General features: G+C 42.8%; 3 protein-coding genes and 1 long non-coding RNA gene across 12 annotated transcripts in view; 2 read left to right on the top strand and 2 right to left on the bottom strand.

Moving 5' to 3' along the window:
• The window catches only part of LOC111958123 (COP9 signalosome complex subunit 7b), a 158,699-nt gene that overhangs the window by 57,293 nt on the left and 73,426 nt on the right, over window positions 1-27,980 (top strand). The gene's annotated exons all lie outside the window — the stretch shown is intronic.
• On the top strand, window positions 7-3,960 carry mmab (metabolism of cobalamin associated B). Of its 2 annotated transcripts, none has more exons than XM_070437020.1 (9): window positions 7-185; window positions 655-719; window positions 805-898; window positions 986-1,043; window positions 1,133-1,205; window positions 1,307-1,404; window positions 3,252-3,316; window positions 3,416-3,438; window positions 3,560-3,960. In XM_070437020.1, exons 1-9 carry the CDS (start codon window positions 79-81, stop codon window positions 3,562-3,564), a joined length of 588 nt encoding a protein of 195 aa, XP_070293121.1. In that variant the 5' UTR covers window positions 7-78; the 3' UTR covers window positions 3,565-3,960. The 2 variants fall into 2 exon arrangements, with proteins under 2 accessions (XP_070293121.1, XP_023834275.1); XM_023978507.2 differs by having other exon boundaries at window positions 3,416-3,475.
• LOC139023591 (uncharacterized) lies at window positions 4,184-7,270 on the bottom strand. The gene is made up of 2 exons (XR_011474735.1): window positions 6,847-7,270; window positions 4,184-6,748 (listed from the first exon to the last, which is right to left on the bottom strand). It is a non-coding gene; the product is annotated as an uncharacterized lncRNA (long non-coding RNA).
• Window positions 7,329-26,808, bottom strand: LOC111957631 (ubiquitin-protein ligase E3B). Of its 8 annotated transcripts, none has more exons than XR_002876427.3 (28): window positions 26,612-26,644; window positions 25,580-25,749; window positions 25,355-25,466; window positions 25,099-25,158; window positions 24,884-24,988; window positions 24,671-24,767; window positions 24,468-24,553; window positions 24,274-24,356; window positions 24,074-24,179; window positions 23,801-23,921; window positions 23,430-23,607; window positions 20,061-20,224; window positions 19,681-19,848; window positions 19,418-19,589; window positions 17,549-17,667; window positions 17,273-17,387; window positions 15,391-15,490; window positions 15,165-15,284; window positions 14,792-14,968; window positions 14,413-14,523; window positions 14,060-14,197; window positions 13,646-13,711; window positions 13,504-13,562; window positions 12,730-12,912; window positions 12,432-12,543; window positions 11,425-11,517; window positions 10,184-11,049; window positions 7,329-9,583 (listed from the first exon to the last, which is right to left on the bottom strand). XR_002876427.3 is itself a non-coding variant. In XM_023978511.3 (28 exons), the coding sequence occupies exons 3-28, from the start codon at window positions 25,738-25,740 to the stop codon at window positions 10,858-10,860; spliced, it is 3,198 nt and encodes a 1,065-aa protein (XP_023834279.1). In that variant the 5' UTR covers window positions 25,741-25,749; window positions 25,909-26,079; window positions 26,703-26,805; the 3' UTR covers window positions 7,329-10,857. The 8 variants fall into 8 exon arrangements, 6 of the variants coding, with proteins under 6 accessions (XP_023834279.1, XP_023834280.1, XP_023834276.1 ...); XR_002876426.3 differs by having other exon boundaries at window positions 7,329-10,358; window positions 10,548-11,049; XM_023978511.3 differs by lacking the exon at window positions 26,612-26,644 and adding exons at window positions 25,909-26,079; window positions 26,703-26,805 and having other exon boundaries at window positions 7,329-11,049.

Raw genomic sequence — 27,980 nt, 5'->3', positions numbered from 1 at the left:
ACAAGATGTCCATCCCACTCACATACGGATACCACCGATAAACAAGAGGCACAACGCGCGTTTATATTTTATGTAAACATGGCTTCAATGATTACCAAACCATCTCACCTACGTTGTATCCTAACACGGACTGGCAAATGTTTAGCTGTGAATTGGACAAAGACATCATTTGGATCAGAAAGAAGGTAGCTGTATGGACCATCGCTTCTTATACAAATATTTTATCTTGTTTGGTAGCTAGCTAGCTATGTGCCAAAGTTATTTGACACAGTTAGCTACACATCAGTGGAGGCTGATGGGAAGAGCTATAGGAGGACGGGTTCCATTAATGGACGGAATTGGATAAATGGAACGGAGTCAAACATGTGGTTTGCATATGTTTGATACCCTTAATTTATTCTATAACAGCCATTACAGTGAGCCTGTCCTCCTATAGCTCCTCCCATCAGCCTCCTCTGTTACACATATAACGTTAGTACTAGTCACACAGGTAGTGCAAGAGAATGGGATAAGTAAGAAACGCACCTGAAATTGTTGTAGATGACGGCTAACTATGCTAGCCAATAATATTGCCTACAGACAGCTGAAATGATCTTGCCTGCACTGATAGCCAAGCTAGCATAAAGCTCTTGATTATATTTTTCTCCTGTAAAGTTATGCTTCCAAAACCGATGGAGAAAGCAGGATCCCCAAAATATACACTAAAACTGGTGATAAAGGTGAGTATGCAAGCAAGTCATTGCACATCATATGGTGATTTCAACAAGGAACGTTTTGTTTATCGTCTTCCTGTCATTGCCAAAGGTTTCTCTAGCACTTACACTGGAGAGAGAAGACCCAAGGAAGATCATGTTTTTGAAGCATTGGGAGCAACGGATGAGTTGTCATCAGCGATAGGGTAATGTGATGTCCATTCCTTCTATTGGGTATTATGCTTGGTTCCCCCTTACTGAATTTATTCACCGTTTTGTGTTGTCTTCTACAGCTTGGCCAGAGAGTTTTGTATCGACAAAGGCCATACATTCACAGATCAGCTGGACAAGGTCTGAGTTGTAACTTTTTCAGTTCATTTTGGGAGAGTAATGATGAACGTTGTCTTTTACTCAATGTTTACCCTTCTAACTCCACACAGATTCAGTGTGTCTTACAAGATGTGGGATCCAACATTGCCACACCTCAGTCATCTGCACGAGAAATTCATATAAGTAAATGGCTTTGTGTAAATTATTTTGAAGAATCATTCCACACAGCTTACCCCAGTCAATGGTCTTATCATTGTCCTATGTTCTCTCACTCTTGCCAACAGAAAAAACAAAGTTCAGTTCCCAACCAGTGGCAGACCTTGAAAGCTGGATTGATGAGTTCACAGAGAAGCTTCCACCACTGACAAACTTCATATTACCTGTAAGCACTCACACACTGGGTGAACCTTTTAGAAAACGGAAATGTTATTTATAATGTGACGTGGAATTGTGAGAGGCTTAGGGGTTCATATTCCAAATACATGAGCTAACAATACTTTCAAGGTAAAATAGCATTAGGCAGATGAGGTACTGTAATTGTATTTGTGAATCCATGTGTAAAGCAACTCAATGCATGTGTATGGACTTGTACTACAAGTGTATAAATGTACAAATGTATAAAAAAAACATCACATTTACATAAGTATTCAGACCATTTAGTCAGTACTTTGTTGAAGCACCTTTGGCAGCTATTACAGCCTCGAGTCTTCATCGGTGTGACGCTACAAGCTTCGCACACCGGGTATTTTGGGAGTTTATCCCATTCTTCTCTGCAGATCCTCTTAAGCTGCAGATCGGTGTGATGGGGAGCGTCGCTGCACAACTATTTTCAGGTCTCTCCAGAGATGTTTCGATCGGGTTCAAGTCCGGGCTCTGGCTCGGCCACTCAAGAACATTAAGACTTGTCCCGAAGCCACTCCCGAGTTGTCTTGGCTGTGTGCTTAGGGTCGTTGTCCTGTTGCAAGGTGAACCTTCGCCCCAGTCTGAGGTCCTGAGCTCCCTGGAGCAGGTTTTCATCTGTACTTTGCTCCGTTCATATTTCCCTCGATCCTGACTAGTCTTCCAGTCCCTGCCACTGAAAAACAACCCCACAGTATGATGCTGCCACCACCATGCTTCACTGTAGGGATGATGCCAGGTTTCTTCCAGACGTGACATTTGGCATTCAGGCCAAAGAGTTCAAACTTGGTTTCGTCAGACCAGAGAATCTTGTTTCTCATGGTCTTAGTCCTTTAGGTGCCTTTGGGCAAACTCCAAGCTTGCTGTCATGTGCCTTTTGCTGAGGAGTGGCTTCTGTCTGGTCACTCTACCATAAAGGCCTAATTGGTGGAGTGTTGCATAGATGGTGGTCCTTCTGGAAGGTTCTCCCATCTCCACAGAGGAACTCTGGAGCTCGGTCAGGGTTTTTGGTCACCTCCCTGACCAAGGCCCTTCTCCCCCGATTGTTCAGTTTGACCAGGCAGCCAGCTCTAGGAAGAGTCTTGGTGGCTCCAAACTTCTTCGATTTAAGAATGATTGAGGCCACTGTGTTCTTGGGGACCTTCAATGCTGCAGACATTTTTTGGTACCCTTCCCCAGATCTATGCCTCGACATAATCCTGTCTGAGTGCTACAGACAATTCCTTCGACCTCATAGCTTGGTTTTTGCTCTGACTTGCACTGTCAACTGTGGGACCTTATATAGACGTGTGTGCCTTTCCAAATCATGTTCAATCAATTGGGTTTACTACATGTGGACTCCAATCAAGTTATAGAAACATCAAGGATGATCAATGGAAACAGGATGCACCTGAGCTCAATTTTGAGTCTCATAGTGAAGGTTCTGAATACTTATGTAAATAAGGAATGTTTTTTTTATTGTAATACATTTGCAAAAATTTCAAAACCTGTTTTTGCGTCATCAGTATGGGGTATTTTGTGTACATTGAGGAAATAATTTCATACCTTTTTAGAATAAGGCTGTAATGTAACAATGTGTAAAAAGTCAAGGGGTCTGAATACTTTCCAAAGTCCATACACATGCATTGAGTTGCTTTACACATGGATTCACAAATCACAGTACCTCATCTGCCTAATGCTGTTTTACCTTGAAAGTATTGTCAAGGGGTCTAAATACTTTCTGAATGCACTGTAAATATTGGTGTTATTCATAAGGTCCCTTTGTGGGTGAATACATTGTCTATGCATATTGGTTTGATGTGTTTTATCTGAACTTCTCTGTCCGGTTAGTCTGGAGGAAAGAGCAGTGCGGCCCTCCACATAGCACGGACAGTGTGTCGCCGAGCAGAACGCAGGTGAGTTCCAACGAATCGGTTGTTTAGACCCAACACTGTATAACATTGATCCTGAACAAAGCCCCAGAAACAGCCATAACACTTGTCTTATCTTTCCAGTGTTTCCCCTATTGTGCGGTCAGGTGAGGCCGATCCTGATGTTGCCAAATATTTGAACAGGTATAAATGTGCAGATGTATTATCATGCGTTTAAGGAAGTGGTGTACTCTTGTTGATAATCATTTACCTCGCGTCTTCCCATAGATTGAGCGACTACCTGTTCACAGTGGCCAGGTACACAGCCATGAAAGAAGGCAACGAGGAGACGATCTACAAGAGACCTGAGTGACACACGTCTACACGTGAAAGAACAAACCGGGGACCTTTGTGGAACAACCTTTGTTCTGCTTCTAGGTTGAATTAATCAAATCATCGGCATTGTTTTATGTGAAAGACAGTTCGATGGGTCCAAGTTTAAATACTGTATCTCGTGATGGAACTTTTCCTACATTTCAAATAAAGACTTGAATCCAAATTCGACTTCGCTAGAGGCAAAATCTAAATGTACTGACACTTTACTTTTAATGTCATGTGGTACACTTTTTAAATTGATGCAACAACCATTTTTGAACAGGATACTAATAAAATGAAGTTTAAATTTGTAATGAAGCGCACAAGTTATAATCCTGTATTGTATATGAAGCACAGGTTGTATCACAAGAAGCTTTAAATACAATTTCTTTATCAAGTATTTCAGAGAACTGAATGACTAGTTTTATCACTTGGCATCAGAAAGTACACTTTTCTAATGAAAACAGATGAGACTCCATATTGAATCATCATAAACCTATGTACTTGTATAGCATTTCTACAAACGGGCTATCATCCTGCAGTAAATAAATGTATTTTTTCATCACATTACCATTATCTTCTACATCTCAAATGTGAAGTGCTGAAGGTCATATTGGAGACCTATTACAACTGGTCCTCAGAACTGTAGGTTCAGATATCCTCATTTCACACTGGGCTTTCCAACATCGTTTCAACAACTGTGGTGGATGTGTAACCAAGCAAGCGTAGTGTAGCTCAGCCCGGTCCAGCTCAGTATTGTGAAAAGGGCTCCGTCTTCCAACTCACACACGGTCACTATCTGGCACCAGGCCTGGCTCTTCTGGGAAATGCTACTGGCCCAGGACATAAGAGACAGATTGTGATCCTCATATGGTGGGTAATGCAAGTAGGTGATTGAGCAGGCTTGATTTCCTGTGTGAGAAGGTATCAAAGCTGTATGGCCCATGATAGGTGCCAGTGGAGTGGGTTCTTGTCACGTGGAGTTTTTAAAAAAGATGGAGGATTATTGCACTCAACCCTAATTTGCTCCAGGGTCACCGTACTACTATGGCTGACCCTGTAAAACACATTTCATGTGTATGTGACAATATGTATGTATTTATTCATTTACTATGGTACTGCTTACCAGACCTTATTATGGAAGAGTAGATCAAAAGTCCAGGGTTGTGTTCAGTAGGGAGCAAATGTTTTGAAAAAAAAGGGAGATAAACACATTTTGTTTTCTGCTACAAAAACATTCTGCCTTACTGAACATGACCCATGTCTCCGCACTGAGAAGAGATGAAGACCAGAGGCAGCGATCTGACCCAGACAATTCTAGAACCTACCTACTCCCTGAACAGGCAGGAACACCATCAGGCTCTGCAGAACCCTGTCATTGGAGCAGCGTATAGTATGTGTATAATCAGTGCCTTTTCTAGGAACAAGCCCCCCACTTAGGAAGTCAGTCAGGGTCTCAACTTACTGTTAGTTAAGATTAAAACCAGTTGAGCTGACAGCCATTTTACACTGTTTAGCTATGGGTTTAGTCATCAATCTAGCAATACTTTATTAATGTCCTGTTTCCCCCCTAGAAAGCTATGACCTTTGTCTGAGAAAAAAAACTCTCAACCCATATAATCTACTACACAATAAAATAAAATAAAACAAAATAAATAAAACATAACCAATTTGATATGATAAAATTGCCTCCACTATTCTGGGAAGGCTTTCCACTAGATGTTGGAACACTGCTGCAGGGACTTGCTTCCATTCCGCCACAAGAGCATTAGTGAGGTCGGGCACTGAGGCCTGGCTCGCAGTCGGCGTTCTAATTCATCCCAAAGGTGTTCGATGGGATTGAGGTCAGGGCTCTGTGCAGGCCAGTCAATTCTTCCACACCGATCTCGACAAACCATTTCTGTATGGACCTCGCTTCGTGCACAGGGACATTGTCATGCTGAAACAGGAAAGAGCCTTCCCCAAACGGTTGCCAAAAAATTGAAAGCACAGAATTGTGTAGAATGTAATTGTATGCTGTAGCGTTAAGATTCCCATTCACTGGAACTAAGGGGACTAGGCCGAACCATGAAAAAGTCACAGACCATTATTCCTCCTCCACCAAACTTTACAGTTGGCACTATGCATTCGGGCAGGTAGTGTTCTCCTGGCATCCGCTAAACCCAGATTCGTCCGTCGAACTGCCAGATGGTGAAATGTCAGTCATCACCCCAGTGAACATGTTTCCACTGCCGCAGAGTCCAAAGGCAGCAAGCGCATGGTGATCTTAGTCTTGTGTGCCGCTGCTCGGCCATAAAAACCCATTTCATGAGGCTCCCGATGAAGTTATTGGGCTGCCGTTGCTCGGTAGTGAATGTTGCAATGCAGGACAGACGATTTTTACACGCTTCAGCACTCGTCCGTACCGTTCTGTGAGCTTGTGTGGCCTACCACTTAGCGGCTGAGCCGTTGTTTCTCCTAGATGTTGCCACTTTACAATAACAGCACTTACAGTTCACCGGTGCAGCTCTAGCAGGGAAAAAATATGACAAACTGACTTATAAAAGGTGGCATCCTATGACGGTGCCACGTTGAAAGTCAGAGCTTGAGTCCGGGCCATTCTACTGCCAATGTTTGTCTATGGAGATTGCATGGCTGTGTGCTCGATTTTATACACCTGTCAGCAACGGGTGTGAATGAAATAGCCAAATCCACTAATTTGAAGGGGTGTTCACATACATTTGTAATGAAATGTACATACATATACATACACACTGAGGGTACAAAACATTAAGAACACCTTCCTAATATTGAGTTGCACCCCTTTTGCCCTCAGAACAGCCTCAATTCGTTGGGGCATGGACTCTACAAGGTGTCGAAATCGTTCCACAGGGATGCTGTCCCATGTTGACTCCAATGCATCCCACAATTGTGTCAAGTTGGCTGGATGTCCTTTGGGTGGTTGACCATTTTTGATACACACAGGAAACTGTTGAGTGAAAAACTCAGCAGCGTTGCAGTTCTTGACACAAACCGGTGCCCCTACAACCATACCCAGTTGCCCATTCATCCTCCACACATTCTAAAAGATAAGTCTTCATGCAGGGCTCCCCCAGCCTGGTCCTGCAACACATAGACAAAAGCCAGTGTATTCTTATGTGTAAACCAAACAAGTTCTGTAGTTACTGTAGTAGTCCATAACAAATCATAATTCAGTATACCTTCTGCATGTCAGGCGACCATTACTCTTGCAGGCATAGCATGCTCTTGCTTTCCCACTAATGCTGTAGAATGTTGACCTCTCAAACAGGCTTTTTTAAAATATATATACGCCTGCTGAAAAAAAGTGTATACTAAACAGAGGACAGACCCTGGGCAGTAAGCATACCATTAAACCCCCATTATCAGAGGGAAATGACTCCAAATCAGGCAATGCAAGTAAATCAGTCAAAGATGTGATAAAGAAATTCAAGTTGTTCAATCCTGTCTCCTTAACTTTCTGAAAGTAATATTGATCTTAAAGATGAACAATATCCTTAAGTTTGAGAAACAAAAGTAAATCAATAAATCATTACATATTGGTAGTAATAAAGTAATTCACGTGAATTTTGACAGCGATTTTCGATGCGTCTGACTAGTTTTAATGCACTTACCTCCGCAAAGCTTTGAACCAGCATGTTGGAGAAGGACTTGGAGGGGGTACTCATGTTTTTTTGTTTTTTTTTAAATAAAATGATCGTAAAACAAACAACTGTTTCTGAAAAGGACGCATTGATAGTCATGCTCACAACCCAAACGTTAGAGTCGACTGACAAATTGGGGTGCTTCGGGTGTGCACAGTATAAACCAGCATGTGACACAATCAAACTTTGCAGAGAGTAACGACATTAATAGAGAACTGACCATAGAGAATGATAGAGGCCTCTAGTGGCCAAAAGGCAATTTTAGCATGGGCAGCTCCATTGAGGGCTTCCACCATTTTAACGTAGTCAACTGGGTGTGACTTGCATCGTCATTGGCTGATCCCTCCTGAATACCTGGAGTCATGTCCAACCGGGTCATCAGGAAGGATCAGCCAATCGTGAAGAAGAAAATGTACTACGTTAAAATGGAGATAAACTCAATGGCGCTGCCCATGCTGAGTCAGACGCTATAATGGCAGATAAAGTTAAGCCTCTATCTCTATGGAACTGACAGAACCCGTTCTTCACAACTGTTATATCATTATTTAATAAATAAATACCGCTCTGGGCTATACAGAACTTGTCCCGAAGTGAGAAAATAAATGGGTTGATTCCTCTAGAAATAAAACCAAGACACACTCACTTCAGTTGAGAAGTAAAGTTTTTAGAATAATTATGGTTAACATAACAATTATGTTACTGTTTTTACAGAATAAATAGTATCTTACACAAACATGTTTTACATTGAAATAGTGTTTTCAATTACCTGCATTTCACATAGTGCAACCAGTTCCAAAGACACTTAACAAATGGTGAGGGGACAGTACTTTCATAGAAGTATGTTGCACATTTCCTGGATTTATTTTTCTTCTAATTCATAAAAAGTTATAGCGAGATTTCATGACATCGTTTAAAACGGAGGAGTGCCCCCATTAAAACACCAGACAGAGCTTGTGAGGAATCTTCCAGTCTTCTCTGGGACACTGACCATTTCCATTCCATGACTAATTTCTAACCCATTTCAGGCTGCTGAAACAATTGATTGAAATAAATGGGTAACTGTAGTCAGACTGGCACCACTGAAGTGAAAAAGATGCAGTCAGATTGCAGTATAACTACAGTATGCTGCAAATACTGCGTCCAAAAGAACACTTTTGTTCACTGCAGTAATTTTGCAGTGTAACTGCAGTTCAAGATACCAGTCGACTGCAGTTACTGCAGTTTCAAAACTGCAATCTTTTTTTGTAAGGGAATGAGCACTGATTAGTCAGAGGCCCTTGGGAATTAAGGAAATATATCGCAGTGATTACAACAGACTGAACATTGAGGTAAGGTCTTCCCATAGAGTCACTAAGACAAGTTGTAATTTCTATTTGTCAATGAGATTGATGGCATTTATAAGTGGGGGGGAAATGCCTGTACAGGTAGGTTGTACCCCCTTAATATTCCTACACACAGACAAATTGAGCACAGATTTCAGTTAGCAAAGCAATACAAAACCATATAGAACCTTGTTTAATGCCCATAAAATGCCTGTATAATCATCAGAACTGAGTTTTTTGTGTTAACTAGTGGCCAGGATATAAGAGATAGGTATTAATGGTGCTTAAACAGGCTTTATTCCCTTTTTGTTATGACCACAACCAGAGCCATGTCTATGGTTCTGACAACCGCTCAGCGCACACATGTACACCCCTCATGAAACAGTTTTGCATAAAATACTGAATCAACAAATAGGCTATTGCTTTTAAATCAGCCTGTTAATCTTTCACATTATTAAAACTCGGGACCCTTTGCTGCCTCGTCTGCAACCACCTTGACGTTGGAACTACACGCCACTAACAACTGCCCCAAATTGTCTCTTTTTATTTGACCCTTTGACGTTTTGCATGGTATAATTATTTCCGATCTTTAGAAAAAATGTCCCGTTCCCCCTCACAAAAAGAGCAGGGTTTTATGTGCAAGAGAGAGTAGGTAAGAAAGGAGAGGGTAGAGAGAGACACAAAAGCAATGCTTTCAGATTCACATGATCAACCAGCCCATGACAAATAGTATGGTTTGCTCCCTGTGTATCCCTTTTTCCACGTGGCTGTCAGGTTACCAGACACAAGGGAGAATCAGTACATGCTTGACACCAAACCTTCCTGGGTTGGACGGTTCAGTGGCGGTAAAGGGAGCATGGGAATTCAATTGTCTGTAAGCAGGCTCAAGTCCTTATAAATACCTTGTCCTATGTGTTCATGGCTTGATTCCATTCCAAGAGGCATGGCCAATCCTAGTGGATATAGAGAAATGTTCATGATTGACTTCACTGTAACAGATTAGTTTGGGAGTGTCACAATTAGGGACATGCAAAGTGGAAAAAAACAATGGTTGTCAATGTTGTGTCTGCTGTAGTTACAGGACCCAGATATTTCACAGCAAAATAATATAAAAACATAGCAGGGCCACTGTATTATCCATTTTCAAACACAACAAGAAAAGAGACTCTGGAACCATGACAGAAGATAACGGGACATCTGGTACCAAATAACAGCATGGAGTTTGGTTTAAGTATTGATGGCATCACTTTGGGTCACAAATGCATTGCTGTGTAACATGAATTCTAATTTGAATACATTAGAGAACAGAGACGTACAGGCTCCAAAGCTGTTGTCAGGTGACTGACTGTAGTGTGTGTATGGGGAGAAAGACAGATCGTCAGGATTGAATTCCTTAATTAACCCATGAGGGGCAATAAGCAGACATGACACAGGCGCCAACACGTGACCATATCTCCGTGGTCAGAACTTGCCGTTGAACATGAGGCAGTGATTTGTCGTCTCTTTATGAAAAAGGTGCTTTCGTCATGTTAAACAAGGTTATTAAGACTCACCGAATGACAGCGGACAGTTGCTCGGGCAACATCCTATTCCAGCAGGTAGAACAAAGCTTCCTATGATTTTGCTCCAGTGAGGAGTCTATCACGTGTAATGGCTTGCATTGCATCTATATTGCTTTCCAGTTTCTTTGACGTGGGAGTGCTAGATCCAAGTATCGTTCTGTTAAGCCTGAGAAGAAATAGTAAGACACTGAGCCATTTTAGTTCAGCAATGTGTTAGGTTAAACATTCCTCCTTGTTACGATTATTAGCATGGGTTTGGTTTTCGGGTGTGTGAGAGTAAAGAGTGACTGTTTCAATTGTGCTGTTCCCACAATTTCTTTAGCTACTTGTCTATAAAAAAGTAAAATAAACTCACATGGGCAATGACTGCCACTGGTCAGAAAATAAGTTACCATGGTTGCACAGGCAGCAAATAGGGTTGAAAGCCCTTGGGGTGGGTGGACTTTCCAGAATCCAGACAGATTGGGGTAATAGAGGGTGGAGCTCTTCTGGTTTCCTAGACTGGGATAAAGGTAAGGAGGTATCCTATTTGTTTCGCCTTCAGCTTTGGTGAAGCTCCACTGACTTGACCGGCTGCCACCCTTAGCCTGGGCCAGGAGGATGCTCTTTAGTTGTTAATCCTTTAGTTTTGCTGGCAGCAGACCACGACTAGGGGGGAGTTTATTTTAGGAGAGCTCAAAACCTGTGTTCATACTGATGGCGTAGCGGAGCTTGTCACGCAGGATGCTCTTCTTGCTGTAGTTAGGCAGCTTGAGTAGGTTGAAGCAGGTGGACGAGGTGGGGAGGCGGCCGCCAGGCTCCCTCTTCCGGATGGTGAAGAAACCCCGCAGGACACTGCCCAGAGTGTCCCCCGTGTCCTAGAGAGAGACAGGTGACAGGAGCGTGCACACAAACACACGGAGAACCAAAGTAGTCTCAAGGGACTGACTTCCCAAACCTAAGTTCTTCAACTAAAATAGGCGTACTAGTTTTGTGTGCTGGGGCGGCAGGTAGCCTAGTGGTTAGAGCGTTGGGCCAGTAACCGAAAGGTTGCTAGATCGAATCCCCGAGCTGACAAGGTAAAAATCTGTCGTTCTGCCCCTGAACAAGGCAGTTGACCCCCTGTTCCTAGGCCGTCATTGTAAATAAGAATTTGTTCTTAACTGACTTGCCTAGATAAATAAAGGTTAAATATATTTTTTATTTAAACAAACATGTGGCTTAGGACTTTCCAATGATCCAAGTGTTCTCACCTGATCATCGGACACCTCCACACAGCGAATGGAGAAAGGGGGCTTGAGGTAGGCAAAACCCAGGAGGGGTGGTCTCGAACAGCTGGTGACAAACTGTAAAAGCAGAACAACAACAACGGAGGATCACATAACAGGTCTATACAAGTGCAAGGGTGTTCTAGAGCAGGGGTCTCAAACTGACAGTCGCGCAAGCCAACATAATGCAGTTAACGCATGAACAGTAAAATAGCATTTTATACTGAACAAAAATATAAACGTAAATTGCAACAATTTTAAATATTTGACATTATTACAGTACATAGAAGGAAATCAGTCAATTGAAAATTCATTAGGCCCTTATTTATGGATTTCACATGACTGGGCAGGGGCGCAGTCAGGCCCAGCCAATCATAATGACTTTTTCCTCCACCAAAGGGCTTTATTACAGACATAAATACTCCTCAGAACCACCCTCCCCTCCTCAGACGATCACACAGGTGAAGAAGCCAGATGTGGAGATCCTGGGCTGGCGTGGTTACACGTGGTCTGCGGTTGTGAGCCTGGTTGGATATACTGCCAAATTCTATAAAACGACATTGGATGCGGCTTATGGTAGAGAAATTAACATTCAATTCTCTGGCAACAGCTCTGGTGGAAATTCCTGCAGTCAGCATGCCAATTGAACACTCCCTAAAAACTTGAGACATCTGTGTCATTGTGTTGTGTGACAAAACTGCACATTTTAGAGTGGCCTTTTATTGTCCCCAGCACAAGGTGCACCTGTGTAATGATCATGCCATTTAATCAGCTTCTTGATATGCCACACCTGCCAGGTGGGTTGATTATCTTGGCAAAGGTGAAATGCTCACTAACAGGGATGTAAAGAAACATTTTTGAATAATAAGCTTTTTGTACATATGGAACATTTCTGGGATCTTTTATTTCAGCTCATGAAACATGGGACCAACACTTTACATGTTGCATTCATATTTTTGTTCAGGATAGTAACATTTGGGGATTGTTATTACCTTGAGGAACATGGCCCTTTCCTCAGATGAGAAGTCACTGGACAGGATGTCCCACAGCCAGATGATGACCCGATGGCTGCTGTGGAAACCTCCATAGTACACTGTGTGTTTCCTGACAACAGGAGAGAGAGAGGGCGGGAAAGAGAGAACGAGAGACCATTACCCGTTACCCAATCAAATGGGACATTCAAACCTAGGATTTTAGGATTTCAAGATTTCCCTAAAATGTTTGGGAATTGGCAGGTCGAAGAGCTGTGGAGGAGCTGATCGAGGGGAAAGGATGTGGAAGGTCACGCACTTGAGGTCGTCCAGGTCTATCTCGGCGTTGTCCCCGGAGACGAGGCGCTGGACCTCGGGGGTGGAGAACATGTGCAGCCACTCCGGGTTGATGATGCTGCGGAACCCTCGGATGAAAGCTGCCGTTTGCTCTTTTATCTGCGTGTGCATGCGGAAGTGCGCCATCAGGTGGATATAGCTGATCCTGCAACACGGACAAGGTCAAAGGTGAGGTTAAGTCAGACTCGGAGCACCATGGGCCTCAGGGTTCTCCCCAGCATTTTTTAACAAGGTGGTGCTGCCGAATACTGCGGGGGGAGGCCCAGGGGGGCCATTTCCTGTGATCTAGAGCCAAACATTTCCTTTACTTTTTTTTTTTTAAACATAGTGGTGCAGACAGTCCGCACGATGGCACAGCGAACCTCTTACATTCTTTGGGGAGAACCCTGGGCCTGTCTAGAAACAACCCTCTAGCCCTTCCGCCTAGGTACTTGTGGAGAACTGAAAGGTTTTGCTAGGTATAATAAGCAATATGCTAGTACATCTACCTTGCCCTGTGATAGGCTTGGTAGGACATACACCATATTGCTTACACCTATCAGATCTCCACAAGTGTCAAAGGGCCGGGTGTATGGGCAAGGGGTTGTTTTCGGACGGAACCCCACGTTATCATCCAACCCAACTTGTTATAACTACAGGGACAATAAACAAATCTTGTGTTTAGAGAACGAGGGTGTTAACATCAAATGTAAAATCTATACGTTTGTTCTAGATACTGTATCTGCATCTTTCTCACTTGTTTTCATTGGTGACTGGCATCGTCTTTCCTCCAGGAATCAGCTCATGACAGACCAGCTGCGATATGACACGAAAACAGTGTTAAGAGACGAGAGAAGAGTTCTGTTTTTCTACATTCAGAGAAAAACTATGTCTTCTACCTGTCCCATAACATCCTCGTCATACGATAGCGTCAGTCCTAGATCACCAACATCCCCGTCGTAGCGCTGGAAAAGGACAAGACGAAGATCAAAAAACTATTTTGAGTTGACTTCCACAACTTCGGAGTGATATTGATCACAGAAAGTAGCGACGGATTACAGCCAAGCAAAAAACATTCTCAAATCAAAATAGCGGTCACCATAAACCAGGGTCGTGTTCATCAGGCACCAAGCAGAAACAAAACAGACTGAAACAGGGAGAAAGTACCACCTGGACTTATACAATAAGAAACACTCCCTTTCGTTTTCAGTTGCAAATTGTTTTAAAACGTTTTCCATTGCGTGCTGTAATGAACATGATCCCAGGAACTAAATGACTATCAGTGTATGTGTGTGGGGGGGGGTCTTTCTGACCTTAATGGAGGTGAGGTTCTTGTAGAACTCAGAGTCCAGGGAGGGCAGCTCGTCAATGGAGCTGTAGAAAGTGCTGTGATGGTGGCCCATGACCTGGCTGAGGAAGAAGGAGGCGAAGGGTACGTCTACCACGATACCCTGAAACACACACACACACACGTTGATCTCATGGACTATCAGGCTTCGCGTCGATAGCTCCATCTATAAATTCTGGCATCATTTCTCCAGACCTATCCTTCAGCATTATAGCGGGAAAAAGTGGTGAGTTGGGCTTGTGGCTTTAAAATGAGTCATTCTTGTTACATATATGGTCATTTCACATGAATAACATCCTCTAATGAGCGCAGGCACACCTCATACATGGCTTTGCCGAGCATCTTCCCCACAAACTCAAAGAGCTGCAGGTGGTTCTCGTGGATGTAGGACGTAGGGGAGGGGTAGAGCCTCTCGTTGCCACTGGTGGTCTATGGGGGGGAGACATCAGCATAAAATCAGCAGCAGTAGTAGGAGCATGGTTCACAGAAAATGGCTAAAAGTACCTTGACACAATTTGAAATCTTTCAAAAGACTATGAGCGTTAGCTTTAGCCTAACCTGGAGTACCAGGTGGACAGTGTATGCACTTTTGAGACTTGTCTATTGGTTCCAGTGCAACAGGCAAGCTCAATCAAGCACAGATACAGCACTCAAAATTATTTTTAAAAGTATTTGAAGCAAGGTCTGGAGAGCCAACCTTAAAGAGGTTGAGAGCCGGATTGAAGACTTTCTTGATGATCTCTTCCAGGAACTCCTTGAAGACGCCGTCCTGGTCGATGCCGGCCTCGTCCACACCCAGGTCGTTGACAAACTTCACGCGGATCACACCTTTGATGGAGTTGACGGGCAACCGGCGGAGCTGGTCATAACCATCCTAATGAGAGAGTTCAGACACAAAGAGTTTGGGTGATCAGTTTGGGTATCAGTCACAACCACCATGTCGGACTATATTTGACATCAGGCTCTGTGCCAATATGTACAATTTGCATAACACTGTTTCGAGGATACATTCTTAGTGATATGCTAGTGTGGGGGAAAACATGCAAAAGATGGATGCATCCATTTCATACCTCTAACATCCGTGAGCGGCGAATGGTGATATGGGTGACATGCGGAGAGGCGGAGCTGGTCTCCACCAATCCCAAGGTTTCCTTCTCCTTGGTGACAATGTTTCGGAACAGCAGGACCCTCTAAAGTGGGGAGGACAACGAGTGAGACACTATGTGCATATTGGTATAGTGAAACGACAAATACGAATGCCCGGGAAGGACAAATATTATTTCTGTGCAGACTCACGTTTTTGTGTGGAATGACGTGTGGGATGTACTGAAGTAACAGCTGAGCTCTCCTCTTGCCCTTCTCCAGCTCTTGGAACAAAAGGCTCGGCTTTAGATCCCTGGACACAAGGGGTGAAAGAGTGAGTCAGTGAGTGTACCTTTTCAAATATCATTTTTTCCCCCCTACAGATCAGGCCTGGGACAAATACAGTGCCTTGAGAAAGTATTCACCCCTTGACTTTTTCCACATTTTATTGTGTCACAAAGTGGGATTAAAATGGATTTAATTGTCATTTTTTTTGTCAACGATCAACACAAAATACTCTAATGTCAAAGTGGCAGAAAAATTCGGACATTTAAAAATATTTATGGATAATAAAACACTAATATATATTGATTAGATAAGTATTCAACCCAGAGTCAATACATTACAGCAGTAAGTCTTTCTGGGTAAATCTCAGAGCTTTGCACACCTGGATTGTACAATTCTTCAAGCTCTGTCAAGTCGGTTGTTGATCATTGCTAGACAGCCATTTTCAAGTCTTGACATAGATTTTCAAGCAGACTTAAGTCAAAACCGTAACTAGGCAACTAAGGAACTTTCAATGTCGTCTTGGTAAGCAACTCGTGCATAATTGGCCTTGTGTTTTGGGTAATTGTCCTGCTGAAAGGTGAATTCGTATCCCAGTGTCTGTATGAAAGCAGACCAAACTAAGTTCTACTCTAGGATTTTGCCTTTGCTTGGATCTATTCCTTTTCTTTTTATCATTAGAAAAAACTCTCTAGTCCTTGCTGATGACAAGCATACCCATAACATGATGCAGCCACCACCATGCTTGAAAATATAGAGTGGTAACTCAGTGATGTGTTGTGTTGGATTTACCCCAAACATAACGCTTTGTATACAGGACAAAAAGTTCATTTATTTGCCACATTTTTTTATAGTATTACTTTAGTGGCTTATTGCAAACAGGATGCATGTTTTGGAAAAATTGTATTCTGTACAGGCTTCCTTTTTTTCACTCTGTCAATTAGGTTAGTATTAGGAGCAACTACAATGTTGTTGATCCATCCTCAGTTTTTTTCTAATCACAGCCATTAAAAACTCTAACTGTTTTAAAATCCCCTTTGGCCTCATGATGAAATCCCTGAGCAGTTTCCTTCCTCTCCAGCAACTGAGTTAGGAAGGACGCCTGTATCTTTGTAGTCACTGGCTGTATTGATACACCATCCAAAGTGTAATTAATAACTGCACCATGCTCCAAGGGATATTTAATGTCAGCTACCAATAGGTGCCCTTCTTTGCGAAGCATTGGAAAACCTCCCTAGTCTTTGTGGTTGAATCTGTGCTTGAAATTCACTGCTCGACTGAGGGACCTTACAGATAATTGTATGTGTGGGGTACAGAGATGGGGTAACACTTAAAAATCTTGTCAAAAACATATTGCACACAGAGTGAGTCCACACAACTTATTATGTGACTTGTTAAGCACATTTTTACTCTTTAATTTATTTAGGCTTGCTATAAGAATACTTATTGACTCAATACATTTCAGCTTTTCATTTTAATTAATTGGTAAAGATTTCTAAAAACATAATTCCACTGACATTATGGGTTATTGTGTGTGACACAAATTCTAAATTAAATCAATTTTCAATTCAGTCAAATACTTCCAAGTACTGGAGGTGGGCCCAACATGGCTTGCGTGGAGTACTGGGTGGTCAAAGTTGGCACTAATATTCCATTGGTTCCATTGTGATGGGCAAGCTTCATCAAGCGCTCCACAAGCATTTGACCGCTACTGATCACTAGGATCACCTTAGCAGGTTTTGGGAAGTCCAGACTAACTATGGGAAGGATCAGGGATTAGGATAAGTATGTTTCCCAGAGGGGCACTTACTTGCGCAGCCAGTTGTCATCAGGGGAGTACCTCCTCCTGCAGTCCCGCTCGTAAAGCACCATCAGCCAGCCGTGAACGCTGTGGAACAGGTCCAGCTTCTCTCCCTTGGCATTCTCTGTCACAGACAACAACACATTAAGTTAATGCACACACTCAACGACCCTATCCCCAAGACATTTCTCATGGTGCCGGAACCTGGGATTGACAATTCTGTCACTGTCTATCAAATCGCCTTTGAGTTTGACAAGAATTCAACAGAGGGAGGAGGAGACTCACCTAAGATACCATCCCAGACCATCTTGTAAACAAACGTGTTGAGAAACGAGGAGATGGTTACGAGCTCTTCCGTCTTAAACGAGATCTGCTCTTCGTAAACTTCAATGTCATCCAGGATCCTGTATAACACACAAAGGATGGTCAACATATAACATATACAGTCGTGGCCAAAAGTTTTGAGAATGACACAAATATTCATTTTCACAAAGTCTGCTGCCTCAGTTTGTATGATGGCAATTTGCATATACTCCAAAATGTTATGAAGAGTTATCAGATGAATTGCAATTAATTGCAAAGTCCCTCTTTGCCATGCAAATGAACTGAATCCCCAAAAAAACATTTCCACTGCATTTCAGCCCTGCCACAAAAGGACCAGCTGGCATCATGTCAGTGATTCTCTCGTTAACACAGGTGTGAGTGTTGACAAGGACAAGGCTGGAGATCACGCTGTCATGCTGATTGAGTTCAAATAACAGACTGGAAACTTCAAAAGGAGGGTGGTGCTTGGAATCATTGTTCTTCCTCTGTCAATCACGGTTACCTGCAAGGAAACACGTGCCGTCATCATTGCTTTGCACAAAAAGGGCTTCACAGGCAAGGATATTGCTGCCAGTAAGATTGCACCTAAATCAACCATTTATCGGATCATCAAGAACTTCAAGGAGACCGGTTCAATTGTTGTGAAGAAGGCTTCAGGGCGCCCAAGAAAGTCTAGCAAGCGGCAGGACCGTCTCCTAAAGTTGATTCAGCTGCGGGATCGGGGCACCACCAGTACAGAGCTTGCTCAGGAATGGCAGCAGGCAGGTGTGAGTGCATCTGCACGCACAGTGAGGCGAAGACTTTTGGAGGATGGCCTTGTGTCAAGAAGGGCAGAAAAGAAGCCACTTCTCTCCAGGAAAAACATCAGGGAGAGACTGATATTCTGCAAAAGGTACAGGGATTGGACTGCTGAGGACTGGGGTAAAGTCATTTTCTCTGATGAATCCCCTTTCCGATTGTTAGGGGCATCCGGAAAAAAGCTTGTCCGAAGAAGACAAGGTGAGCGCTGCCAACAGTAAAGCATCCTAATACCATTGATGTGTGGGGTTGCTTCTCAGCCAAGGGAGTGGGCTCACTCACAATTTTGCCTAAGAACACAGCCATGAATAAGGAATGGTACCAACACATCCTCCGAGAGCAACTTCTCCCAACCATCCAGGAACAGTTTGGTGACGAACAATGCCTTTTCCAGCATGATGGAGCACCTTGCCATAAGGCAAAAGTGATAACTAAGTGGCTCAGGGAACAAAACATCGATATTTTGGGTCCATGGCCAGGAAACTCCCCTGACCTTAATCCCATTGAGAACTTGTGGTCAATCCTCAAGAGGCGGGTGGACAAACAAAAACCCACAAATTCTGACAAACTCCAAGCATTGATTATGCAAGAATGGGCTGCCATCAGTCAAGATGTGGCCCAGAAGTTAATTGACAGCATGCCAGGGCGGATTGCAGAGGTCTTAAAAAAGAAGGGTCAACACTGCAAATATTGACTCTTTGCATCAACTTCATGTAATTGTCAATAAAATCCTTTGACACTTATGAAATGCTTGTAATTATACTTCAGTATTCCATAGTAATATCTGACAAAAATATCTAAAGACACTGAAGCAGCAAACTTCGTGGAAATAATATTTGTGTCATTCTCAAAAATTTTGGCCACGACTGTATAAGTAAGCACAGAGATGGGATATTGTATTTCGGGCCAGTTTCCTGGATACAGATTAGGACTGAAAGAGGTGCTTCTTAGTCTAAGACTTAATCTATACTTAGGAAACCAACCCATACTGTATAACGTGTAAGTTATGTGGTAGCATTTCATGGAGCTCACGTGATGAGGTGTCTGGAGCAGTCGCAGAACAGCATGAGCATGGCTAACAGCTGCTTAGACTCCTCTGTGTCGTTGTTCAGGCACTCTATGAACAGCTTGAGCCCTCCTTGGGGTCCTAGTTCGCAGATGAAGGCCCACAGCTTAGGCAGCAGGTCGTCCAGGTAGGTTAGGCCTGAGGGGGACAGCACCGGACACAACGTGAGAGAACATTAATGTGTGTGTGTATGCGTGCCTGATTCAAATGGAACTAGGCAGGGACTCACCAGTGAGGATTTGCAATCGTATCTGGGTGAGCGTGGTGAGGGCTGTCTGGTACAGTACACAGATACTGCACACTTTCTGAACCTCTGCGGAGTCCACCCGTCTCCCGCCAACTGGCTTCAGGATGTTTCGCACTGAGGCAGACTTCTGAAATGCCCGCTTGAATAGACCTAAGAGAAAACCGATCCGATAAGGTTAGTTCATTGTTTTAAAACATAATTTATATTATGCACTTCTATAATATAATCTGGATCAATCGACAACAACCCAGGTAAGTGATAATAAATCTAATAATGGTGTCAAAATAAATAACCCATGACATTAAACGATTAAGTACCTGATGAGAAAACAAAAGAGAAACTGAAATAAAAATGTGACTTACTCTTGACTGGCAGGTTGTTTTGGGATGTGGTAGGTTGTGGCGGAGGTGTGGGCTCTTGGGTCTCCAGCTTTTTGCTAAGGACGTCACTGAAGAGCGTCCGGATCACAGGCATGCCCCACAGGTACTGCAGCTGCTTCGTGACCAGTGGCATGGACTCATTCAGACTAGAGGGATGAAGTAAAGGTTGAGTGGGGCAGGAAGGGTGTGTGTGTGTGTGTGTGTGTGTGTGTGAGAGAGATTGAGTTGGTCCCCCCTTTGATGCTATAACAGCCTCCACTCTTCCGGTAAGGCTTTCCACTACATGTTGGAACATTGCTGCGGGGACTTCCTTCCATTCAGCCACAAGAGCATTAGTGAGGTAGGGCACTGATGTTGGGCGATTAGGCCTGACTCTCAGTCGGCGTTCCAATTCATCCTAAAGGTGTTTGATTGGGTTGAGGTCAGGTCTCTGTGCAGGCCAGTCAAGTTCTTCCACACCAATCTCAACAAACCATTTCTGTATGGACCATGCTTTGTGCAGGGGAAAGTATTGTGCATTCGGAAAGAATTCAGACCCCTTGACCTTTAACAGCCTTGTTATAAAATGTTTTTTAATTTTTTTAATGAAAAAAAGAAATATCACATTTACATAAGTAATCAGACCCTTCCTCAGTACGTTGTTAAAGCACCTATGGCAGCGATTACAGCCGAGTCTTCTTGGGTATGACGCTACAAGCTTGGCAGACCTGTATTTGGGTTGTTTCTCCCATTCTTCTCTGCAGATCCTCTCAAGCTCTGTCAGGTTGGATGGGGAGCGTCGCTGCACAGCTATTTTCAGGTCTCTCCAGAGATGTTAGATCGTGTTCAAGTCCGGACTCTGGCTGGGCCACTCAAGGAAATTCAGAAACTTGTGCTGAAGTAACTCCTGTGTTGTCTTGGCTGTGTGCTTAAGAGTTGTTGTCCTGATGGAAGGTGAACCTTCACCCCAGTCTGAGGTCCTGAGCACTCTGGAGCAGGTTTTCATCAAGGATCTCTCTGTACATTGCTCCGTTCATCTTTCCCTCGATCCTGACTAGTCTCCATGTCCCTGACGCTGAAAAACATCCTCACAGCATGATGCTGCCACCACCATCCTTCACTATAGGGATGGCATTGGCCAGGTGGTGAGCGGTGCCAGGTTTCCTCCAGATGTGAAGCTTGGCATTCAGGCCAAAGAATTCAATCTTGGTTTCATCAGACCAGAGAATCTTGTTTCTTATGGTCAGAGTCCTTTAGGTGCCTTTTGGCAAACTCCAGCAAAAGCACTAGCCTATGTCAATCTACGAACTCCCATAGTACAAAGGTTGACCTATTCTATTGGTCAACTTGTCCTTCTGTGCGAGAAATAAATAGTCCAAACATAGTCTGGGACAGTTGTCGAATGCGACAGATCCCAAACTAAATACAACCACTAGCATAATTTTTTTTTTTAAGCAATGAGGCTGACGCAACAGATCAGAACATTTAGCTCATTGATTGTCAACTAGATTAAGTTGTGGGCCGATATTTTCTTGAACGGAAGGTCGGGTGACAGAACTTATTTACAAATAATTTGTAGACTGCAAATAGACCACAAGAAGCTCAAACTGATATGTTTGACTAAAACATAATAATTTCAAACCTTGCTTACATTTGTATACGATCAAGTCTCTCTATTATATGTTGGAATACTTGGGAACAGATTTCTTAAATTAAAATCACTTGGAGCTGATTTCCTGGTGTTTTTACAGTCCTTTATGTCCAACAAGGAATTTAAAATGTTTTGAAAAAGTGTTTTTGCTCAGAAAACCTGGGGGGGCCAAATAAGACCACCCACGGGGTGACAGTTGGGCATCCCTGGTTCAGCTTAAAATGTTGATAAACCATTAGGCTATTTCTTCACATTATAAGCGCAGCAATGCGCACACGGCAGTAGGCTATAAGCGTGAATATTCAAAATGCAATTAGCGGGAAAATACCATTCTCAAAAGTGACCGCAAATGCGATTATACATTTATGCTTTATTATAAAGGCTAATTTTTATGATGACGATTATCTTCCCCAAACTTGAAACTCAGACGCCGCCAGGGCCTCCCGAGTGGCGCAGTGGTCCAAGGCAGCTAGCTGTGCCACTAGAGATCCTGGTTCGAGTCCAGACTCTGTCGCAGCGGGCCTCGACCGGGAGACCCATGGGGCGGCGCACAATTGGCCCAGCGTCATCCAGGTTAGGGGAGGGTTCCAGGTTAAGTGAGCAGTGTGTCAAGAAGCAGTGCGGCTTAACTGGGTTGTGTTTCGGAGAACGCACAGCTCTTGACCTTCGCCTCTCCCGAGTCCGTACGGGAGTTGCAGTGATGGAACAAGACTAACTACTAATTGGATACCACGAAATGTTTGCCAGTTAGGCTCTACACCAGTTGTAAAGCGGATTAATGTTCTTAATTTTAAGAAGTTATTTGGCCACTTTACTGTTGATACAAACCTTATCAAAGGAGGTTGCGGCTATGATTTGAAAAAGTTGCAAAAAAAGGCATGCACTGTTTCTTGCCTCACTGCACAGAGGCTGGGCATCATTCACAAGTGATACTATATCATTCACGAGTGATGGGCTAATATTGTCACCAATCAGACTATTCTTGATTTAATCTAGTCTTTACATATACTAAATAATATGTGTGAAATTTGTTTTGATTTAGAATGGACCATTATCATGCACCTGTCTCACAACAGGGACATGAGAAAGAAATACATGTTATCTACGCACTTAAATAGGGAATGGAGGACGCTTTTCCCGTGGTTCATTTTCATATACTCCTGTTTTACTCCTGTTGTAAAAGAGACGCAATGTGCTTAATATTAGGAAAGTTGAGAAATAAATATAGTAGGTCTAGCCTATAGAGAACGGATGAGAGCCTCCTCTTTTTAATAGAAGCCATCAAAACTGTTTTCTCAATTGCATAGCCTATAGAAATGTTGCACAACATGAGCTTAAGGGCTCTCATGAAGTATTTGATTAGATTTTAGATTACGTTTGCATTTGTCAGAGTGATTAGAGGGACAATAAAGTGCTGAGTACGAGGCAGTTAGCAAGTTTGGTAAGCTACTAATGACCATCAGCAGCATCAGAGCTTGGAGAAGACTAATTACGGTGACATGGAATTTGACTGCAGTCATGACTCGTGACCACCGGTGGCGTAATGCGGTCACCGTAAACAGCCCTAGTTGAGATCCCATTTCATAGCCCAGTCCCAGATCGGTTTGTGCTGTTTTGCTCCAATGGTCATTGACACTTGATTTTGGCATGACAACAACCGTAAGAGTCGGCAAGAGAGCACAAACCGATCTGTGATCAGGCTATGAGGATGTCTCACTGACCCGTAGTCTACGGTTTGGGAGAACCAGCCCAGGACAGGGTGCCAGTGGGTGAGGTTAGATTTCTTCTGGGACACGTATCTCTGGCAGTAGGACAGCATGTCCGTCAGTTCCGTCACAAAGTGGTTGGCCTCCTCCTCCAGTACTTTCTCGTTGAGGTAGCCCAGGTGAATCAGGTTGCCTACAGGACAACAGGATGAAACAGAGGCCCCGCAGAGCAGCAACCCCAAATAACTGATTCAGTATCTTTCCCACAGCACCACACAGAGAAAGACAAGAGTGAGACAAAAAAAAGGCAACTCAAACATGCACACTCACAGTAGTAGCCAATATTGCCATAGAATAGATATGAAAGTCAGTGAAAACGGCCCTACCCAGTAAGCACAGTGTGTGGCTCCCCTCCAGGCAGACACAGATGTCGACACACTGCTCCTCGCGGCTAAGGAACAGGATGAACTTCCTCAACAGGTCATGGGTCTGGATGGTGGTCATGCACTGCACAGAGACAAGCACACACTCAGAGGCTTTGTCATTGTACAAGCTATTATATGTCTATACAATAATGTCTATATGTCTGAAGTGGCACCCTACACCCACTAGGTAGAGAATTGGCTGTCATTTCTTCATTTTGAGTGTTTAGCGTTTACCTCTGGGGTGATGGTGTAGATGTGGGAGACAACTGCTGGGACAGACATGATGTGGAGAAGGAGAGACCTCAGCAAGTTGTCAGAGAAGTGAGCAGCAATGACAGGTCTGTAAAATAAAGACAAGTTACACTAATGGCTCCCGAGCCATCTTCAGCTCCAAGCATTCTAAAAAGGTAACCAAGCTTCCAGTGGCCACTCACCTTAATGCCAGCGTGAATACTGCTGTGAGTGTGCCCTTGGTAAGAGAGGGTCTGGAGCGTGCCAATCCGTTGGTGAGTAGAATCTACCAGGGAATACAAAATTGCAGAAACCACCAATAAATGTCAGCAACATCATAATAATCATTCTAAAAGCCCCGGGGAAAAGATGGAAGATGTCGTATGAGTCACTGTACCTGCAGTATTGAATAAAATCCCTTTTGATTGAGATGCCCCATGATGTTCTCACAGATCCGGGTCAATGCTGGTCTGAGGGCCTCGCCTACCACAGAGGGGGGAAAAAAATGGAGGATTCCACTTTGTCTTTTTCCTTTCAACATCAAGACACTTATATAGAGGATGTGTGTGTACTGCAGCAGTGGTTTGACCTGAGACCGACCTTTCCCTCTCACTATCTTCCAGGTTGATGTGTCTGTGAAGGTCACCAGCATGGTGAGGTACAGAGTCACCAGCTTATTGTCCTGCATGATGTCAGGCTACAAGAGACAGAAGGAAGGAGGGGTGTAAAGATCCAATTATAACATTTCAATATTTAAAATGGTACACCTGTTTTCTTAAAGAAGGTTATTATCATCAAAGCATTCTGATTTACCTTTAATTTTTTCAGGAACTGACAGGAGATCCACAGGACATCTTTAATCTGCTTGATCCAAGGGATGGTGAGGTCTTTAGAAAGGGCCAATGACACATACCAAACCTGATAACAAAGAACAATAAATTATTATATACCAAGTCAGAGTCAATCACACTCTGGGTTAATTAAAAATCTGTTCTCACTGACGATTCCTTCATTATAATCATACTCACTTTGGGCTCATTTTCAACATCCATGCTACCAAGAATGGAGCGACAAAGCTTCTCAAATCTCTGTGTAGTTAAAAGCATCATAGCTTGTCAGTTATATGTACACTAAACAATCTCAAATACTATATTGATATGTAATCATTCATTTGCCTTTCAATTAGTAAATAAGAGACATCGTCCTGTAAGAGGCAATTAATAACAATGTACAAAACATACATTCAAATCAGTGAGGGTAAAGTGTAGGTGTTAAAGAACTTACCAACTTATCATCTTGGCAAAAAATGAATAGTAACTTCCGTGCAATTTTAAAAATGGATAGCGCGTTTCTTTTTGTGGTCCCGGCATCTTGGAATAAGTCATCAACTTCTTTCCTAGTAAGAAAGAGAGCATTCATACATTACTTCCAAAGGTTTATTCACAAACTAGTCTCATGAAAGATTATGTGTCCTAATGCATAACGGCACGCATTGCTTGTAAAGCGAACCTTATTTGTTTCTGGAGTCTGCAGCGACAGAGGAATCTCCTCACCAGCGCTTGAATTAGGGTGGCTGCTCTGTCCCTTGCTTTGTACCCCTTCCTCTCCTCACGCGCCTGCCTGGCTTTGTCCAGGAACTCAGACTTGGAACTCTGAGCTGCACTAAACATTGTGCACCCCTAAAGTCAGGCAAAATGGACAGACTTAGTTGGTGCTGAAACATAATGGTGATGAATATCCATGGTCAAATTAACACATCTATAGTCTCAGTGTGGAAAGGGGAGGGGGAAGAACCATACACTGGAATAGAATATGAATACATTCAAATTAACGTATACCTGTGTTTTCCTCTGGTCTTGCCTAGACCTTTGCAACTCAGAATGCGCTACGCTTCTCGAGTCATTTGAACATCCTCGAGATCCACGTTTTTAGACACCCTTCGAGAGCTATAGCTAGCTGCGCTTCGGTTAGCCCAGCAAAAGCTAAAATTGTCAACTCTAGGAAAATAACTATTTAAATAACATATGTAACATTAACATGTTAGCTCGTCATTACAACTTGAGACCATGTTAACTAGCTAACGTTTGCTAAATTCGCTAGCTAGCTAAATTGACGATGTTGTCTGGTCTCAAACGTTGACATTCATTCCTAAGGCAGGTAGCTAGCTAGCAACATAAACGACGTTTTTATCCAATGGACAAACTGACAATGTGGTACCAATCAATTGTATCGGTTATTTAGCTTACTACAGTAGCGTTAGGTAGATAACTAGACCCGGCAATAACTCGCTAGCTTTTGTTGCCAGTCAGCTAGATATTATGGTTAGCTAGCTAGCTGTGTTGGTTAGCATAGCAGATTAGTTACTTCATCACCACCAATTGATTGATATACTTGTCAACGCATTTTACTAACATGAAAAACGAAGTAAAACATTACTCAATAATAACCTAACGTTCACTGGAAATGACACCCTCATTAAGTAGGATTAAAAATAATCATACTCGCTGTTTCAAAATGTAAACAATAACAGGAGATCCGTACATTGACTGCATCCAATTCAACCATTAATCCTTGCACTGTCGCACTGAAAATATTGTGAGTGGGATGTAATTGTGTGAGAGTAGACACTTACATAATCATTTCAGTATTGATACATTGTATGTATACTGAACTATTTGCATTTATTTTGTCACAATTACTCTTGTTTGAACTGGATCTCTTCAATTAAAGCGTTTGATGCAACTTATAGGAACTATAGGTATTGCTATGGAAAGCGGGGAGCTATTATTGGTTACTCCTTTGTGGGGCGGAAGCTAATTAGTGACGTATAACAATCCAACGCTATTTATGGGCTAAAAAGAATAATTTGTTTAATCTTAAAAAAAAAAAAAATGAATGTTTACCGTTATCATAGCAGCAGGATATTATGCTGGCAGCACAATAGCATATTTATTTTTCTCTATATAAGAGTCCCCCTGCAAATGTAATAGTTGTGCTTCTGTCCCTCTCCTCGCCCCTACCTGGGCTCAAACCAGGGAACCTCTGCACACATCAACAACAGTCACCCACGAAGCATCGTTACCCATCGCAGAGCAAGGGGAACAACTACTTCAAGGTCTAAGAGCGAGTGATGTCACCAATTGAAACACTATCATCATTATCCAGAAGGCGAGGTCAGTACAGGTGCATCAAAGCTGGGATGGAGAGACTGAAAAACAGCTTCTATCTCAAGGCCAACAGACTGTTAAATAGCCATCACTAGCCGGCTACCACCCGGTTACTCAACCCTGCACCTTAGAGGCTGTTGCCTATGTACATAGACATGGAATCACTGGCCAATTTAAATGGAAAAATAGTCACTTTAATAATGTTTACATACTGTTTTACTCATTTCATATGTATATACTGTACTCTACTGTATTTTAGTCAATGCCACTCAAACGTTGCTCATCCTAATATTTATATATTTCTTAATTCCATTCCTTTACTTTTAGATTTGTGTGTATTGTTGTGAATTGTTAGATACTACTGCGCTGTTGGAGCTAGGAACACAAGCATTTCGCAACACCCACAATAAACATCTGCTAAATATGTGTATGTGACCAATAAAATGTGATTTGATTTTGATTTATATAGTGTAGGTTAAGAGGAAGAATAAACCGATATCACAATATGCCTTGCTCATATCGATATCAAACAATATATCGAGTTATCAACATTGGTGCCCACTACTACATTAAATACATAACACATTTATATTTAAAGATAATTTAATTATTAAGAATATATCTTCATTTCATCAGTCTGTTGTATCCTTCAAGCATAAAACCTTAACTTCTTTATTAAACAAAGTAATTTACTCTCCAATAACTCATATGGGCAACAACACATCCACTACGCCGATCCTCAA

The sequence above is a fragment of the Salvelinus sp. IW2-2015 genome, linkage group LG33 (assembly GCF_002910315.2).
Source record: "Salvelinus sp. IW2-2015 linkage group LG33, ASM291031v2, whole genome shotgun sequence".
In the NCBI taxonomy this organism is placed as follows: domain Eukaryota; kingdom Metazoa; phylum Chordata; class Actinopteri; order Salmoniformes; family Salmonidae; genus Salvelinus; species Salvelinus sp. IW2-2015.
The sequence above is the reverse complement of the archived record's forward strand: the minus strand, read 5'-3'. Positions and strand labels throughout refer to the sequence as shown.